Below are 19,197 nucleotides of genomic sequence, written 5' to 3' on the forward strand. Positions count from 1 at the left end.
TACCCATTCACCTCACCTGAGTCGAGTGCAGCAAAGTGTGAATAAATTTCTTGCTATGTCTAGGATTCAAAGGCAAGAGTAAGAACCACTAGACCACTATGTGTCCACATATAAAAAATGAAACAAAAAAAGAAGAAAGTAATCAGAAAAGGGGGGATGATACTAAATCTCTGGCTTGAGACATTTCTTCACTGATTTTCCTTATTCAACTTGCCATAATAATCAACTTTTATGATTATGGGCAACAACAGGAAGACAAAACATAAATTTCATAATTATCAAATTGACAATTTTCTCCAACACAGTCATGAAAGTTGCCCTTCCTAAAAGTCAGAAATAATACATGAAATTTAATAAGACCTTCGATTTGTTTTGGAATAGATGGACAGCAAATTACCACAATAAAGGTCCTACAACGGTTCCTTGAGGGATCACATTCGTAGCACTGCTCTGTCTTGATAGGTGTATGGCTCGTTGCAGGCTTGTTGGGACAAGATACTTAGGCACTGGCTCAAAACCTGAGAATATAAAGGGACAGAAAATTAATGTTCGGACATCACAATTGTGAAGAACCACTTAACAGTTTAATCAATATTATTGCCTATAAAATAAAAGTATACAAATTTGTTAATATTCAGTCATACAGGGCAAGTTCATGTCATGTTATTGTTGAAAAAGTAGTAAATTCATTTGAGACAAATCAGTATTCTCCATGAATATGATTTTGTTCCCCCCCCCCCCTAACAGAAAAAATACTGCAGCAAACGAAAAATGTTTACGGATCTGATTTATATCGACTTACTCTTTTTCTGACTCAAGTCAAGTTATTTTCCAATCTTTTTTACTTTGTGGACATTAACCAAGTATCATTTTTAATCGTCAGATAAAAAAATAATTCAATACAATAATACATGTACTTCAGAATTATTATTATTATTGTAACATTCATGTTCATTTTTTTTGGAAAAAATATTTCTAAATTGTTTTTCAATCACTCTACCACTCCAACCTTTGTCCTACCCCACTTTTCTTTATTCTTCCTTTACTGGATGAACTCTTGAAATTGTGATTTCATCACACCTTTCATAAGAACTTGAAAATACGAGAAATCGTAGGGGAACATATAAATAAGCTGGACATACACCTGTACATATTTCATGTGACTGCCCAGGTGAATATTTCATAAAGCTGTTTGTAAGTTACGAGCAACTGTAGGGATGACTGGTGATTCCATCTCGAGGTAAATAATATGCACTAACTATTCATTGGTGTGTATTTAGTTCCAAAGAAGGGGTCACAGGTCGTTCGTAAAATTGTTCGTAAAATTGTTCGTAAAATTGCTCGTAACTTACGAACCGCTTTATGAAACACCCACTGGATGTAATTTTAAAGATACCCATATCATTCTGAACATGCTTCCTTACATTTCTGGTATCTTGTGGAGCAATGACCCCATCATTCCACATTCTGCTCGAAGCGAAGACGGCAGTGGACTGTTTCTGGAATTTCTCTCTTAGTTTTTCTTCCATTTCAGGTTTTCCAGACTCCTACAAAGTAATCATTACAATAGAAAAATATTTCATAACAAAGTAAGGTACTGAAATTCAGAAAAAGTGCATAGTTCAAAGGTTTATTCTAGAATTTCTAGAATTTCTACGTGAACAAGCAAGTGGTGAAAGGAGAATCATTTTGTGGGCAATGTAACAAATACTTCCTTTAGACCAGAGGTGAAATTAAATCAAGAGTTCAGAATACAAGCCATTGAGTCTAAATATTGATTACAATTTTACCCATCAATAAACAATATTTCAATGTGATCCTCCTGTTGTCATATGTTATAACAAAACAGTTAATACTACGTTAAGATTGTGACAACAAATTTTCATGGAGAATCCAATTAGAAAGTATTAAACATATGACAATTACGCTATTATTTGGGTAGAATCTGGAAGGGACAAATCACAAGTAGAGGATTATTCAAAAGCTGTATTTACCTGTGCAGCTAGTGTTGCCATTTCCTCAGGGTTATGGAGTCCTACTCTTGCATTAGGCCACATGAATACAAAACGAGGATCAAATGAATTACTGCACTGTAAACAACAGAGAAATAGGAGGCAACAAAACAAATATCATGAAATAAATCACCCTCTTCTGAATTCAACATAATGAATGAAGATTTCACACCTATTAAAAATGTGTCAAAACACAAGATTTTGGGAAGTGTTTCATCAACATTTTCTTCCAAGAAGCTGTTAATACATCTGACAGCTTTCCCTGAATTTCAGCTTTTGGCTGTAAAGTACAGTTACTAAGGCAGAGCTACCAAGTCTCACGCACTGTGCGTGAGACTCAAGCATTTTGGACTCTTGTTCATCCCCTCAAATCTCTGTCTCACGCAACTATCACAGCCTATCCCCATATACATTGTACACAATGTCTGTGATTTCACTCAGATTCACAGAAAATCTCACACATAGCTGGTCTTTGAAGTTGGCATCTCTGCTAAGGTAACTGCAGTGCTGCCAACTCTCACCCATTGAGAGTAAGACTCACTCAATTTTGGTCTTTCCTCACTCTAACTTATAAAACAGGGACCTTTTTCCATTATGAACAGCTTGGTTCATTGTACATGTATAACCCATGCCATTGCCTTGTCAGATTGTCATTAAGGTGTATAGATACCCCAGTATGGTACACTTAAAGAAATTGATAACAGAGAATTACAGAACATGAATTAGCACATAACAATTACATTATTTGTTTTTTTTTTGCTGAAGTCAACACTTTCAAAGTTAGAACTTCATCTACATGAATTTACAAGATCTCTATAGAACATACATATCTTCGGTCAAGTCAGACAATTTACATTTACATCAACACTATCATGCTTCCCCACATATTCTACTTCGGTTGTAAGAATGTGGATAATTATAATGTCATAAGAGTACAATGTATAATGTTTGTCATGATATATCATACAAAATCAGAAAATAGCATTAAAAAAAGGCATACCATTTTTAATGCTATTTTCTGACTTTGTAGCACCAGGCCCTATTTACATGTTAAATAAAAGACCAGAGAAAAATTGAAAATTATTTTATGTCACATCATCTGAATGTGCCAGATGAACTTGGTGGATTCACAATAAGGTATGCCTCCTTTCAGTTGTAACTGACAGGCCAATTTCTAAATTTTGGTTTGACATGGCAGGCGCAGGCAGTACACAGAGCTAGGGTACTGTACTGTGTGTTTACCATCCGCTGCACATGTAAAAACCATGGCAAAAGTGGAGGAAGAATTCATCATAAACCATCTACATTTTGCAGGGAAATACGCGGCAACATCTCACCCCCCTCCTGTACACAGGTCAACAGATATGCCAGCCGTCCAAGCAAAGTCGGCAAGCGCAGCGTATTTGCATGCACATTGCATGCGCCACAGAGTTTGATTTCGATTTTCCCATGAAGCATTGCGAATTTTGGCCTGTCTGCTGCAAACGACAGGCAGAGCAGCATATAGTAAATCCACCAAATTGCAACTCTGGGTTACTTATGTGTATTATTTATTTGGTGCCAATTGGCTACAACAGTATGTTAAGAATGAAGTCACCGGAATGGCTTACCATGGCAAAGCTGCTTGAACCATAGCTTCTCCCTACAATGACTGTGATCTTCGGCACAGTCATACATGCCACCACAGCAGCCATCTTCGCCCTAGCCTTGAGGGTCTCTGCAATCAGCTCATAGTTACCCTCGGCCCAGCTCTCATCCTCGGATACCGACTGCAGGAAAACGAGGGGAATGTTCCGATGCTGGCAGAGCTCTGTGAAGTGGGCCCCCTTGATCGCAGCATCATGGGATAGCTCTCCATCATTCGCTATGATTCCAACAAGATGTCTATTTAACAGAGAAACAAGATGGGAATGGTAGATATTAGCACATTAACTTAGAAACATTGATATATTAAGCCTGTTGCTGCTGAATTCTATAATTCCCATCGGCTTTGTCCAGAGACCCCCATTCCCTGTAGCTAGATTGAGATTTAGATTTATTCATTTCCGTTCAACAATTTTTTTCAAAATACAATCAAAGTAACAATACATATTCAATATAATAGATAACACAGACAAATCAATGACATTTTGTAACAAATGTTGAATATAAATTAATCAAAACTACAATTTGTTGCAGTAATTTTATCAATGAAAAGAAACAAGAAGTGAACGGAGGGACTTGCCAAGAAAAGCAAAAGCTTGTAAAGAAGGCAAGCCCATAAACTTAGTTTCAATGCTAATTATAAACAAACTATATATACAACTATATATACAACTATATACAAAAATCGAGATGGACGCAGAAGACTAACTTAAAACAAGTAATCTTGTGGGTTAAGTGCTACTGAATCAGCAAGTACTTGTACACGTACAAGAAATAAGAGAAACTAAATTTCACATTGCATGAAAACAAATGCAAGTCTCTTGCCCCACTGAGCTTATTAATAGACAGCACATTTAAATCAGGATTCTTCTCTGAAGCAAAACAAAATGTAAAAAAAAAAAAGACTACATCTCTCAGCTGCTAGTTATAAAAAATTTCCCCACCCGTATTTACAATTGGATGACATCAAAGAATTAGCTGTATAGACAAAATGAGCTGGGTGCGTACAAGCAGAAGAGAATGTGTACAACAACAGAAGACTTACCCCTTCACAAATGCAAAGCCAGAAATGAGAGTAGTTCCATAAAGTTTCTTGAACTCATGAAATCTGCTTCCATCTACTAATCGTGCTAAGATCTGAAAATAAATCAATATATTCATATCAACATCACTCAGAGGAAGCAAGAAACATGCAGAAACTAAGACCCGAATTCACAAAGGCGGTTTTGAAAACCCACATTTAAATCCATGGTTTAAGCAGATTTCCTGTATAAATTACGCTTAATTTAACGTATATCGGGCGCGTGTATAAAGAATATCTAATGCTGATGCGCGCTTTTGTCACAGCGCGCCAAATTGACGCATATCAACATGGTTAGGTACAATATTTTATTCATGAGTCCACTGTTTGAAGAGTGGACTCATTAATTAAAAAGAGCGCACTCGTAAATAAAATCGCGTATCTAACCATAGTAACAGGCTTCAATTTGGTGCACTGTGACAAAAGCGCACATCAGCATTGGACTTGTTTTATACACACGCCCGATACGCGCTAAATTAAGCATTATTTATACAGGAAATCATAAACCATGGATTCAACCGTTGGTTTTCAAAACCACCTTTGTGAATTCGGGCCTAAATGGTTTGGGGATTAGTCTGCAGTCTCCTTCAATATTCCCTCATTCTGACTCATAACAGGCTGTCCCTCTCTCTAAAAAAAATATACAGACACACCAATTCAATTTTGAACTCGTAAACAGAGTCTCTGATTGGGTTCCTAGCAATACTAACGATAGAGCTAAATTACATTTCCTTAGTCACAGTAAACGAATATACCAGGCTTTGATGAGGAAAGATAGCAGAAGTTAATTGTCCGAGGTTAGTCTGGCAAGTTATATTTTGCCCAAGGGGCAAAGCCCCCAGGGTAAATAGCAATATTGCCATTATAACCAAGGGTGCATAATTCCTCTATCCTTTCGAAATAAAGGCTTGGTTTTTTTTCTTTTCTTATATCCTACTTTTGATAAGTTAGAACAATAGATCTTTATGATCTAATCCTTGTAGTTCATCCCGAATCTTGTTTAAAATACAGTTCTAATGTAGTGAGTTTGAAAACAGCAAATAATGAAGAGAGAAAGTTGACAGGTATGATTATTTTTACTTATTTTCTGATTAAAATATTGCTTCCAATCATTTTCTGTTATGAATTATTTATCTAAGAAGTACTTGAAACTTTTATACGACTGAACACAGTTTTCAAAAATTGAAAGTTGTAAATATTTTCTTGCAGCTTGATTGATTGATAGGACTCAAGCGGTGTTAACATTTCTGTTGTACATGTTCATTCTCCACTATCATCATGTTACAAATGTAAGGTATCATGGTCAGCATGGATATTATACTAAAACATGTCATATTCATAGAGAATATGATTTAGGGTCTCTCCATGTGCAATCTAAATGAGAGGGCCAATGTGAAGGGTTGATCTAGGCTTCTACAAACAAGGCCAACTAGCACGTATGTCATAGGTCATTATCTTTTTGGTTTATTCAAGAGGTTTGATAACCAGGTCAAAGTCTATTTGCCTTAGATATGAGACATTGGTTCTTGTACTAATTTAATTATGCTCTGAAGGGAGAATACAAGTGATGAAAAACAAACTTAATAAGTCTTCACATTCATAAATGAATTGAGAATTAAAACAAGAAAATAAATGAATATATGAAATTCAATTTGATTCGAACAACAAAGAGTTTATTATTTTGATGGAAGAACTATATAAAACGTTGCCTTCAAGTGTGGACTACGATACTTTTCACTCCATAAAAGAATGTAAATGTACATGTAAGTCTTGAAGTCAAAACTGAGTTCTGGCTTGAATGTAATGCCACCCAATATTTCAACAAACAAATTCTCCAAATCATTGAAATAATATCGGGTCGTGTGGTCCAGTGGTTAGAGCATCGCAAGGTTGTGAGTTCGAATCACAACTCTGTCATTGTCTCCACTTTGATAAAAAGGCCCAAGAGTGATATCTGTCGTCTATTACGTCAGCCACTATGACTGATTAACCTAGACGTAAAATGTTTCCAAGGTAATTGGTTATATGTACCCAGCTTGGCGTTTACCAGTAAAATAATGTCCTGCCGAGTTCCTACGGGAATTACCACAAACAGAAAAAAAACAGAAACAGATATATCTTAGTTCAATGCATGTATTCAGTTTTGAGACATGTCTGATGAAAATGTCCTTTCAAGTGAATATTTTGACATCATATCAAGGTTCAAGATAAGTTCTTACAATGACAGCGCAATGATATGATTAGTTGGCACTTCAGATTGCCTATCAGGATATTAATATGAAGATTCCCCAATTAACTCCTCGATATTTCTCATTTGCTCTCGCCTGACCTGTAAAAGAATGCTAGGAGTTTGTCTTGGCTATAAAGTAGTTTATTCCATTCTGTAGGGTCTAAGGGCCGGGGTTATGTTGAGAGTTGAGAAAGCTTACCTTTCTCATTTGACCTTTGACCTCGCCTGACTGGCTAACGAGTCCGAGGAGTTCATCTTGGCTATAGAGTGGTTCCTTCCATTCTGCAGGGTCTGAGGGTGGGGTGATGTTGAGGGTTGAGATAGAGTCTCTTCCCATTGCAAAACCTTCTTCCTCGGTAGCGGCAAAGTGATCAGTGCATCCACTTACTCTGAAGAATATTGATTAGAGGGAAAGAAAAAAGGAGAGTTTAAAGTAAAATGGAATCGGCAAGAACATTTCTAATGGTATGGTCCTACAACATACAGAAACAATCATTGTTTACAATATTTGTTTACAATAACTGAGCTAATTGTTAAAACCACTTTAACAATTGTATACATGATTAACCCATTGCTTCCTGGAAATCCATGGTCCCTGGTAAAATTGTAATAGAGAAAAGGATTGTGCACAATGCAACAGTGAATATTTAGTTGTATCTTTTATCATCATAGAGGAGTTACGATTTGGCAAAAGCAGTGATGAAAAAGCTGTATGCTCTGTCCATACCTGCAGTGTAATGTTGCGCCGCCTAGGTCCTCTGAGGTCACCCTCTCACCCGTTGCTGCCTGGACTAACGGTGGTCCGCCCAGGAAGATGGTACCAATCTTGTGCATAATGATGGCTTCATCTGCCATGGTCGGTACATATGCTCCACCGGCGGTGCAAGAACCGCAAACTATTGCCAACTGCAAAGAGAATCACTGTTTTGATAATGAATTGGCAATGGGAGAGTTGATCTTCATATTTGTTCAGCAATATTCATCATCTTTCTCCTCAATGGTCAAAGACAAGGCTAGTATTCTTACATGTTTCGTAGAATATTTTTTGTTAACAATTTTGAAATTACTAATCATTATAATAGAAATATAGGTTATTTGTACAGTGCACATACTACTTCTAATAATAATTATAGCAGGGCCCGCTGGGAGAACAGTTTTCAGAACTGAGGTGGCAACCCTGGGTAAATATACCATTATTATTACTTATATTATACATGTATCAACATTGTTACATGTAGGTGCTCAAGGCATTCCCACACTACTCAGCTAAGCTAGCCTATCCATTCTAGTGCTCACAATTCTATGACGAATCACTTCCTGTGGTACCCATTTACCTCTTCTTGTTTTTATTATCAAATTATCAAATTCGATGAAACTGAACAAGGTATTCTTAACTCTTTTTCTGCCATGGACAATCAATTCCTCCTGTGCTACATTTATTTTAGCATGCAACCTTTAATGTGGTTTACCGTTGACTATGCCAATTAAACTAACAATGACCTCTGATGGGTTATTCCAAGCTTTTTGTGTACACAATGTACAATGCGACTATGCGAGGCACACATCACTTTTGTGTATCTGTGTGTATGTCTTTTAATAATAAAGCACTACGTGAAATAAAACTTGAATCAAGTCAAACAAAGAGGGCACAGAGTTAAAATACTGTTACTTTGTTATGTTCGAAGTGGATGATAATTGATCATGTAAGTTGGAAATTTAGTATTTATCTCATTTTTTGCTTTCAATCTTTTAACATAAAGGCATAAAAATACCTGATGAATTACCAAGTTTGAACACTTCCCAGAGCTTTTGCTGCTAAAAAAATGGACTGACCTGACACCTGTCCATGGCAGGTAGAATGATATTTCATATATGTACCAACCTGTGATATGCCTTGTGCTGATAGAACCGCTTCATTATAGAAGACCCTACCACCATGGTTTTTATCTGGAAATATCTCAGACTTGAAAGAAAAGAGAACAAATAATAGAAGTTGAATCATACAGTATACACACAAACGATGTTAAGGTGAGATTAATTCAAATAGGAATCACATACAGTATAGCCAAAGAACTGATTTATTTTTCATTCAGTCTGTAAACAGTATTTTACTTGTTGTTTTACTTCAAAATGATCAGTGTAAACTCAGCAGACTAATAGCTGTTCAAAATATTCTATGAATAAGTAAATTGAAAAAAATGTTTAAAACACAAATCGATTGCATTCAGGGACTTTCAATAGATCAATCTGCTTCGTATTCTGATTCAGATATTTTTCTGTTTCGCTAACACAAAATTGGTCTCCCCTTATTCTATGAAATGCCTACTGCATCTTAGAAATAAATCAGGGAGCGATTTTATTACAAAGTTTCTTATTGTTGCAGTTAGGCCTAAAAATGTTTTTTAGCCATCTAGGGGAGAAAAGAAAAGGGTCATCTGGCATTCTTTGGTTTTGCTTTAATATCTTCTGTTCTACCACACCATTTGCCAGTTACAAAAACAAAACAACGAAAATTTAAATTGGCCGGTACATTTCTTTTTTTCCTTCTTTTTTTTTTGGGGGGGGGCGGGGAGGGGGATCATCAAATCTGAAAAATAAAAGTCGGTGGGTATGACAAGGTAAAACATGGGTCACTTACCTGTAATGGAAGAAAAGCTCCACCGCTGTCTATGATGTAGATTGCTGGAAGGGAATTCTGCTGGCAGATCTCCTGCATTCTGAGCTGTTTCTTCACTGTGATGGGGTAGCTGGTTCCACCCTTGATGGTAGCATCTGATGCGGATACTGTACACCATGTACCCCTCACTTTCCCAACACCTGCAAAAAAAAGATCAATTCATAAACATAGATACATGAATCATATATCGTACCACTCAGTTGTTAAACAATTAATCACTTTATTTCATATTTTTTTAACTTTAACAAGGGCTTGTGCCATGTGTGAACCCTTCTTTTATAATCTCTGTTGTTCCATATTTATATCATATAAAAATTATTTTATGGGAGGGGTCTAAAATTACACAAAAGAAAATCTTTATCATTATCATGACAACATATCAGTGTTCATCATGCACAAACATGAAGTGGAAACTAAAATAAGAAAAATTTGTCAGAGAAAAAATCAAATGTTGTCTATAAAATGTTAGACTATGATGTCATAATCTGATATTTAAAAAAGTTTCATAATCTGATATTTAAAAAAGTTTCATTCTCTGTACAATGAATTGGTTCTGCTGCTGAAATACATTGATAGAAATTGTTAAATGCCCAGAAAAGACAGTTCTTCCTACAGCTGTTTGGTGATTGTTTTAAACTTAAAGTTCAAGTTTAACAGACTTCAAAGGTAGGCATGGTTGGTTAACAGTTAACCCAGACAGGCTCGCTCTCTTGCGCCTTGAGACTTCTGGTACAATATAGGATTTATCATTCATGTACATGTTCATGTCTAATCGTGATTCCTTCGCATTGACACCCGTTGGCCATTTTACAAATTAAAAGAGATCAATAAATGCTGACCTAGTCACCAGTCACAATTCTTTGACTGGTCTGTTTCACCAGAGTACAATATATTCAGTGGACCGAATCTATTGCTCTCTGGCTGAACATTTAAACAGGTAGTCAAAGAATTGTGACTGGTAGTGTAGGCCTATATATCATGTTTTTCAGGGTAGATCTAGGAAAAACACATTTCTCATCATATTCATAATTCCATTCTACAATGGACTACAGACAAGACAGACCGGAAATAAGCCAAAACATATGGATAGAATAGAGGTTGAGGTGGGTGCATAATTTTCAGTTTCAAAAATAATTTTGGGATGTTTTGAGGAACATTAGTGGTACCTTTGACTTTGTGTCACTAAAATCCAAGGCAATAAATAGGCCTATGAAATTATGACTACGCCATACGTCTGTTTAACGATTCCTGGGGGTGTTTCACAAAGATTTAGTATGACTTAGGCCTAGAGTCGCACTTAAGTGCCTAGTTGCGCGAGGTATAAAAGGCTTGACTGCATTGGTCAGATCATGCAAAAAGAGGACGCGCATTACTGCATATTGATCAATAAGATTGTGCGTTGCATTTCAGATACGCGTCGGCATTTAAGTGCGACCTAAGTCATACTTAAATCGTTGTGAAACACCCCCCTGGGCTCACAATCACATCGCCGGAGCCGCTCCGGCGGAGCGGCGTACTCAGAGCCTGCCTGGGTATACCTCATAAAAAAAAGTTTAAAGATATTACCACAAACGTTGCTTGCAGCTGGTATTCTCCCGTACTCCATATCCCATCCAGCTAAAGAAGATAATTCAAGGAATTCATTGTCGTAGTCATCCAAAAGCAATCTTAATCTGTCACGGACAAATATTTTCTTGTTCACCTCAGTGTGTTTTTTCAGTGACTTTTCTCCACCTCCAGCTTGTACAATCCCTAGTATTTCCTGAAGCTGGTCATTCAGCTGGTAATTGTGTACAAAATTAGCTTGGAAATCTACATGTCCAGTATCAATATCTCCTTCCAAAGGAACAAAAGGAGTTTCTGAAGATTTCGATGCCGCACCCGAACAAGTGCGGAACTGTGCGCACTGCCATAGCACGGATGGTATTTTCCGCAAATTCTTTGTCTCCGACAAGGACGACAGAAATGGTAGTCTTGGAGATCGGATCTTGCATAGAATTTGCACAAACGTAGTCATGGTGATTACACTATTTAGAATAAGGCATTTGGTAAATACAGTCAAATATAACGATCGTTTAATATCAATAATAATCTAGTAAATCTCCAAAAGTAAACCGTCTGCCGAAAAGTCCCAACCCCCTCAGTCATGGTAGAGGGATCCGGGACAGCCCGACCACCGGACAGCCCGACCCTGGACAGCCCGACCCGCTGCCCTGGACAACTCGTCCCGGTCGAGTTGTCCAGGGTTGGCTCTGAATCGGACAACTCGACCACTTGAATTCTTCTTCAAAATTTCATTAAATAAAATTTCAAACTTTACTTCAAAAGTATTTTCCCGCATAATCCATGTTTCTTCAATACATTCTCGACAGAATAATTGACATTTCAGTTCATTTTGAGCTATTATGAAAGAAAATAAAGCGAGTTCCCTTGCAACGAGAAAAATCCGATACCGCCGGCGAGCTGTGTTCTTTCAACTTACAACTTGCAAATTTGAGTTGATTTTTCCGTCACTTTACATATTTTAATGGTGAGTGTGTGCTATTTTGTATTTTCATATTCCATTTTCACATTTCCTATACTTATTTAAAGTTATTGCATTTCACAAAACTGATACTTAACGCAAACTTTTTGAGATAGTTCACCTGGAAAGGACACCGAAACGGTGCTTCGCCTCGCCGGCCGGCGAGCTGAGCTGGGCGAGCGGCTGTGCTGTGATTGTGACTGAGTGAGGCATGCAGTCAGCTCAACTGGCTAATAATATGCGAGGTCAACTTACTTATTTTAGTTAATTTTCCGTCTCTTGACATATTGCCCATTTTCCAGTGGCGAGAGTGTGCTATTTTTGTATTTTTACGCTTCTACTTATTAAATTTTTTTTTTTAATGTCACTAACTAAAAGGAAATAGATTTGAAAATGTCTCGGTAGCCGGCATATGTACATGTAACTAGTTATGAAGTTTACAATATTTGTATAGGAAAGTGTCATTGTTTATTTTTGTTCTTCAATAACACAATTTTTTTATTGTTTTCGAAGTTTTGAAGAGCAGTGGGGGGGGGTACCGGCAAACAACTGACAATAGATTGGGTATTTATAATTATCAAAATTGAATAGTTAATTGAAAAATGAAATGTATTCTGCCGAAATTTAAAAACTTAACTTTTTTATCAAAATCTAAAAACTTGCTTTTCGTTATCGATTACTGTCGCAGCTTTTTTTAATGCAACTTCCATTGGTAACAGTGGGTCTTCTGGAGGACACAAGCACTTGGGCTGTACCAGGGATGAGGAGATGAGGTTTCATACTCGACAAGCGATGGCCTTTCCATTTCTTTCACGAGCAGAAATATTACAGAGTTCCAATGACTTGGCCATCAGCCTGAGCGGCAGTCCCCTGATCGATGAGGTCAATACAGCTTTATAAATACAAGAAATGAATTTTTGTGCACTTCATGCACGCATATCAAAGTGATCAATTTTTTTTTGGTATTTTCATATTCTTTAAAAGAAAGAAAGGACAATTGAATTTAATAATGAATTTACTTTTTTTTCTTTATACATTAATTTTTGGGTATGGTAATGCGAAATTTATGTAGATCCTTTATGTTATGTAAATCTTCCAGAAGCTACCAGATGATGGTTCTAGTGTGTTTAGCAAATTAACTTAACTTTGATATATTATTATTGTATTTGCTTCTAAATTGTTCAAGACAAGGTGAAGATTGAAAATGGTCGAATTTGTTTTATTATCAAGAGGTGCAGACTGCAGATCTTCAAATATTTGAAATTACAATAATTTTGTCAATAATTCATTTCATACTTCATTTCATCTTTCCAGCTGTTTGACTTAGTTGAGACAACATGGATTGCAAACCGTACTTAGCTTGTTTTAGTTATAAAACAAAATCGTAAGTGCTGAAAGAACAAGTCCACTCCAACAAAAAGTTGATTTGAATAAAAAGAGAGAAATCAAAGTCGGATGTAAAATTAGAAAGTTTTGACATTTTAAAGTTTCACTTAATTTCACAAAACAGTTATCTGCAAATCCTGGCTGGTATGCAAATGAGGAGACTATGATGTTATCCACTCACTATTTCTTTTGTATTTTATTATGAAATATTCTAATTTTCTCCTCATTGTCAAGTGATACAACGATTAATTCCTCCCTGAACATGTGGAATTATCATTGTTTAATGCTAATATGGTTCAGTCAAGTTAGTCCTTATTGTCAAATCAAATCTATTTAATAAAATATTTATCATTCAAACAATAAAAAAAGAAATAGTGAGTGATGGGCATCATCGACTTACCTATTTGTGCATATCACTGTTTTGTGAAAAATAAGCGAAAATTTAAAATGTCATAACTTTCTTATTTTACATCCGATTTTGATGAAATTTTTAGCACTATGCTAGTTTGATTTTTCTCTATGTATTCAAGTTAGCATTTTCCTGGGGTGGACTTAACCTTGAAAGAGCCCTCTACGTAAGTTAGGGTTAAGTTAGTTGTCATGGTAATCAAATATATATGCAATAAATTTTGAAATGTATATTCTTAAACCAAAAGGGGCAATTAATTATTACATGTTAATTTGTATGGTTACTATTGTAGTTTTAAGATTGTCTATATTGTTACATTCGCACCCAAAGCAGAGGATATTGTTCTCAATCGGATTTACAAATCAACAAATATAGTATGGGCACACATGAATATGTGAATATGTACAAATAATATTAGTATACAAATATAGCAGGCTTTAAGGAAGTATAGCAGGAATTATTTGTCTGAAGTTGGACTGGCAATTGCTTTTTATACTAAGAGGCAAAAGTATGACTGGGCACACATGAATTTGTGAATATGTAAATAGTAAACAAATATACCAGGAATGGTGCACTATTTGATTTTCTTTATGTATGTTTTTTTCAACAGCATAACAAGACCATGTTTTGTTATGCTATACTGTTTGTAAGATATAACAGAAAATTATGTGTTACTTAGTAATTTTAGTTGTGATCAAGTTTATCACATTGTTACATAGAAAATAAAGAGTCTACTAAAAAAGTATTGTGAATATTGGGTTCTATTACTCCCATGTATTTTTTTCTGCTGAACATTTCACTATTAAGTGCTGTGGCGATCAAGTGGACATTTTGGGAGAGATGAAGTTGAAATTGGAGGGATGGAGACGGTGATGTGAAAAGGATGGTAATGAAAAGTGGGTTGGAGATGAGAATGATGCAGATGATGAGGAGGGATGGAGATGAGAGGGATAGAGATGATGAGAGGAGGCATGGAGATGAAAGGAAGGATGGAGATGAGAGGAGGGATTGAAATTATGAGGGAAACGATGGAGGGGATGACGACGAGAGAGAGATGAAGCTGAGAGGAGCAGAGATGAGGAGGCGATGGAGATGAGGGGATGTAGAGGAGGAATGGAACATCACCAGTTCACCACCAACATCATCTCTATCATCGCCACCATCACGATCGTCACAATCATTGCCATCACCACCACCATCATCATCATCACCACCATAATCACTATGCTATCATCATCGCCATCATCATCACCATTATCTTAATTATCATCATCATCACCACAATCATTATCGCTATATTCATCGCCATCATTATCATCACTTATCATCATCATCACCATAATCACTATCGCTATCATCATCGCCATCATGATCTTAATCACCATCATCACATTATCATTCAACATCATCACCAACAACATCGCCACCATCAATATCACAATCATTGCCATCACCACCATTATCATCACACCAAAATCATCACCACCAACATCATTCTGATCCATGATCATCATCGCCATGATTATTATCACCATAATCTTCATCATCACTTCACCATCATCGCCACCATCACCACCATCATCATCACAACATCATCCATCATAATTTTCATCGTATCACCTGTATAATCATAATAATAATGTTTTATATACCCAGGGTAGCCACTTCAGTTAGGAAAGTGCTCTACCAGCGGGCCCTGCAAAACATTATATGTTATTATTACCCTTCTCCAATCTAAATGCTGAGCGCCTAGCAAGAAGGCAGAAGGTCCCATTTTTATAAGTCTTTGGTATGACTCGGCCGAGGATCGAACCCACGACCTCCCGTTCATGAGGCGAACGCTCTACCACTGAGCCACCATGTCCGGTCATCAGCATCATCATGATCACCAATATCATCACCGTCATCACCAATGTTCATCATTATCATCATTACCATCGCCACCAACATCCTTTTCATCATCTCTGAAATGATGCAATCCATTGACTCGATCTCATCAGTGCATGAAGTAGCTGGGTTTATTTAGCTTTGGGTTCACAGGGGGCCTTGAACTTTTGTAGGGGGCACCATGATAAATATGTTGTGGGGATAGTCCTGCAGACCAAAGTTTAAGGAAATCATAATTTCATTCTCAAAAACACGATTAGGTTATCTCAAAAGGCCTAATAAAGTAGGACCGTCACTCTCTTCTCCTTTCTCTCGCTTTTTCTGTTGTTTTTCCCTTTTCCCCTTCTTTTTCCTTTCTCCCCCATTCCACTGTTTCATTCGCTCTGTCTTTCCACTTTTTCTCTTCTTCTTTCCCTCCTTTTTTCTCTTCTTCAGGCGCGTTTTTTTTTTGGGGGGGGGATTAAAGCCCCCCCCAAAAAAAAAAAAATCGCTCAAGCCCTAGCTACCAAGATTTTTCGACCACCAAGAAAATAATCGCTATATATTATGTGGGCCATATTATGTATTAATGGACTATTCCGGACTATTCCATTCATGTCATCAAGTGCTCTAGAATCAATTAAGTTTTTACTATTCAAATTCTTCAAAGATTTTCTCTCCGGTCACCACATTCCCTCATAGCATTTTTAAGGTGTCATTGATATTAAAACCTTATCCCCTGCCATGTTCTATCCATGTAGGAGTGCAAAATTGATGTTTGAATTAAGGGGGGGGGGGATTGATGTTTGAATAGGGGGTGCCAAATTATTACCAAGAAATTGACTGATTAGGCCGATGATGATTGATTAAATAATTTATTGAAAAAAATGAATGTTTGATCAAGCATATTGCACATTGATTGAGTTGATTTATTGATAAATTTTTGACAAAAGGATTGATAGGTAAAAGTTGATGCCCCAATTTTCGGAACTTATCATTAAATTCCGAAAATTCTGCTCTAGACTTCATACGTACATGTAATAGCAATCAGTCTCTCAACAGAAGGGGAGGGCGGGTGAGAGGGAGGTTGGAGGGGGGCTAAATGTTCTGTTGAACCTTATTCCATCAACCCACTTTTCCCACTTAAGTTCCATCTCACCCCCTATTCTCCCGACTCCCATGAACACATTGCTGAGATCCACATAATAAAGTTAAAATGCTGCCCCAAAAAATGCAATGTGTGTTGAACTTCACTCATGCATTAAAGTTCAATTTAATAATTTATGAAATTTGCTTTAACAACCAAAACTGGCCACGATTGATCATTAATTTATCACAACACCCTTAACTTTGCAGGTTCTAACGGATTTGCCTTTCAAAAACACTGATATTGGAGGGCTATTTCCTGCCCAGTCTAATTTTCATACCCTTGTGGGAAGTGCTCGCTCAACACATTTTGATGTCATTTTAAAGTTGGCTTTATTGACTTCCATATATATGTAGGTCCCCCCCAAAAGTGATATATTTTTTATTCGGCAGCCATGTCAAAAGTTGATAGTTTTTTGGGAGCTACCATCAAGTAGATAAAACTAGTATTGTGCCCAGGTCAGTCAGGGTCGTATCTAGGGGGCACATTCAGGGGGCGCAAATAAAGAAATGAAAAAAGGAAAGATAGTGAAAATAAATAAAAGTGCAGAAAAAGGATACCACTGAAGGTGATTAATACCCTGTCTTTTGTTATTTCCATGGTAATGCTGTTTCCAACACATTTAGAAAATGAATCTTGCATGTCTTTATCCAAGGATGAATATTCGTGCCACTTTTTGATTAAAGGGGTGGTCCAGGCTGAAAGTATTTATAGCTTAATAAATAGAGTAGAATTCACTGAGCAAAATGCCGTCAATTTCATCAAAATCGGACAACAGATAGCAAAGTCATTGAATTTTAAAGTTTAGTAATATTTTGTAAAAGTAGTCGTCATGAATATTCATTAGGTGGACTGATGATGTCACATCTCCTCTTGTTCTTTTGTATTTTAATATATGAAATTAGGTTTAATCAATTTTTTTCCTCCAAGAACTAGAGAAACTAGATTGACAACTGATTTCGTAAATTAGATATTTATTGCTGCAACTTATTTCATCATAAGGGAGACATATTATTCTCACAAGTATGAAATAATGAAAAAAAAAGAAAAAAGAAAGTGGAGATGTGACATCATCAGCTTGCCTAATGAATATTCACGACGACTGTTTTCACAAAATATTGCTAAACTTTAAACTTCAATAACTTTATTATTTGTTATCCGATTTTGATGAAATTTTCAGCGTTTTGCTCAGTGAATTCTACTCTGTGTATTAAGATATAAATATTTTCAGCCTGGACCACCCCTTTAATGATAATCATACCAACTCTCTACAAGAATTCCAACAAACAGCTTTAGCTTGAAATATTCCTTTTGTCAAACGCAAATATGACTTCTTTAGCTGCGAGTTTGAATCTTGACATTTTACTTTTCATTAATTCTCATTAATAGTTATGAAATACATTATTGTCGGGTTCCCTTTTCAAAGCGTTTTCAACACGCACTGATTTGATAAGGGAGATATAAATCCTATTCATTGATTTTTACTAAAAATGATTGAAATGTCATTTTTGGGTGAGAATATGTAAAGTCCATTTTAGGCAGGGTAAGGGATGAATAATGTGACATTAGTACTAGTATCTGTGTATGAAATCACAGATGAAATAATCATGATGATGATCAAGATGTTGTGATGATGAGGATAATGATGATGTGATGAAGATAATTATGGACTGGTGATTGTGATGAGATGGGAGGTGGTGATGATAGTGATGGTAATGATGTCGATGATGGTGGTGGTGATGATGTTAATGATGACGATGATGGTAATGAAGCTAGTGGTGTTGATGATGATGATGATTATGACGATAGTAGATGGTGTTGCTAATGAACAGTGGAATACAGGTGGTGGGGGATCATGGTCTTGGGGGCAAGAGCACCCCCTCAAAACAAGACGATAAAATACAAAAAAAAAGAATGAAAAAGAAACGAAAAGAGAGGAGTTTTAGTATGATGTCGTAATATCTATCAAAAAATGAGTTTGTGTAATAAAAATGTCAAAAAATTGACTCGTTCTCAATTTTTAAAAAGTAACTTTGGCATGATGGGGATATCTTACCCCTCAAAATCTTTCACTCGTTACGCCAATGATAATGATGAAGTTTGTGGTGATGATGATGTCATAATGGCGATGATGGTAATGATATTGATGATGATGAAGTTGGTGGAGGCAATAATATTTGTGATGATGACCACCCCCGGCCCTTTCATCTTTATTCCCCCA

General features: G+C 36.4%; 1 protein-coding gene across 1 annotated transcript; it reads right to left on the reverse strand.

The window, feature by feature from the left end:
- Positions 1-411: 411 nt before the first annotated feature.
- On the reverse strand, positions 412-11,793 carry LOC121423917 (methylcrotonoyl-CoA carboxylase beta chain, mitochondrial-like). Its single transcript, XM_041619466.1, has 10 exons — positions 11,211-11,793; positions 9,606-9,784; positions 8,850-8,930; positions 7,695-7,873; positions 7,167-7,356; positions 4,702-4,793; positions 3,623-3,896; positions 1,995-2,090; positions 1,425-1,547; positions 412-518 (listed from the first exon to the last, which is right to left on the reverse strand). The coding sequence occupies exons 1-10, from the start codon at positions 11,659-11,661 to the stop codon at positions 432-434; spliced, it is 1,752 nt and encodes a 583-aa protein (XP_041475400.1). The 5' UTR covers positions 11,662-11,793; the 3' UTR covers positions 412-431.
- Positions 11,794-19,197: the final 7,404 nt, after the last annotated feature.

The sequence above is a fragment of the Lytechinus variegatus genome, chromosome 11, assembly GCF_018143015.1.
Source record: "Lytechinus variegatus isolate NC3 chromosome 11, Lvar_3.0, whole genome shotgun sequence".
Lineage (NCBI taxonomy): Eukaryota > Metazoa > Echinodermata > Echinoidea > Temnopleuroida > Toxopneustidae > Lytechinus > Lytechinus variegatus.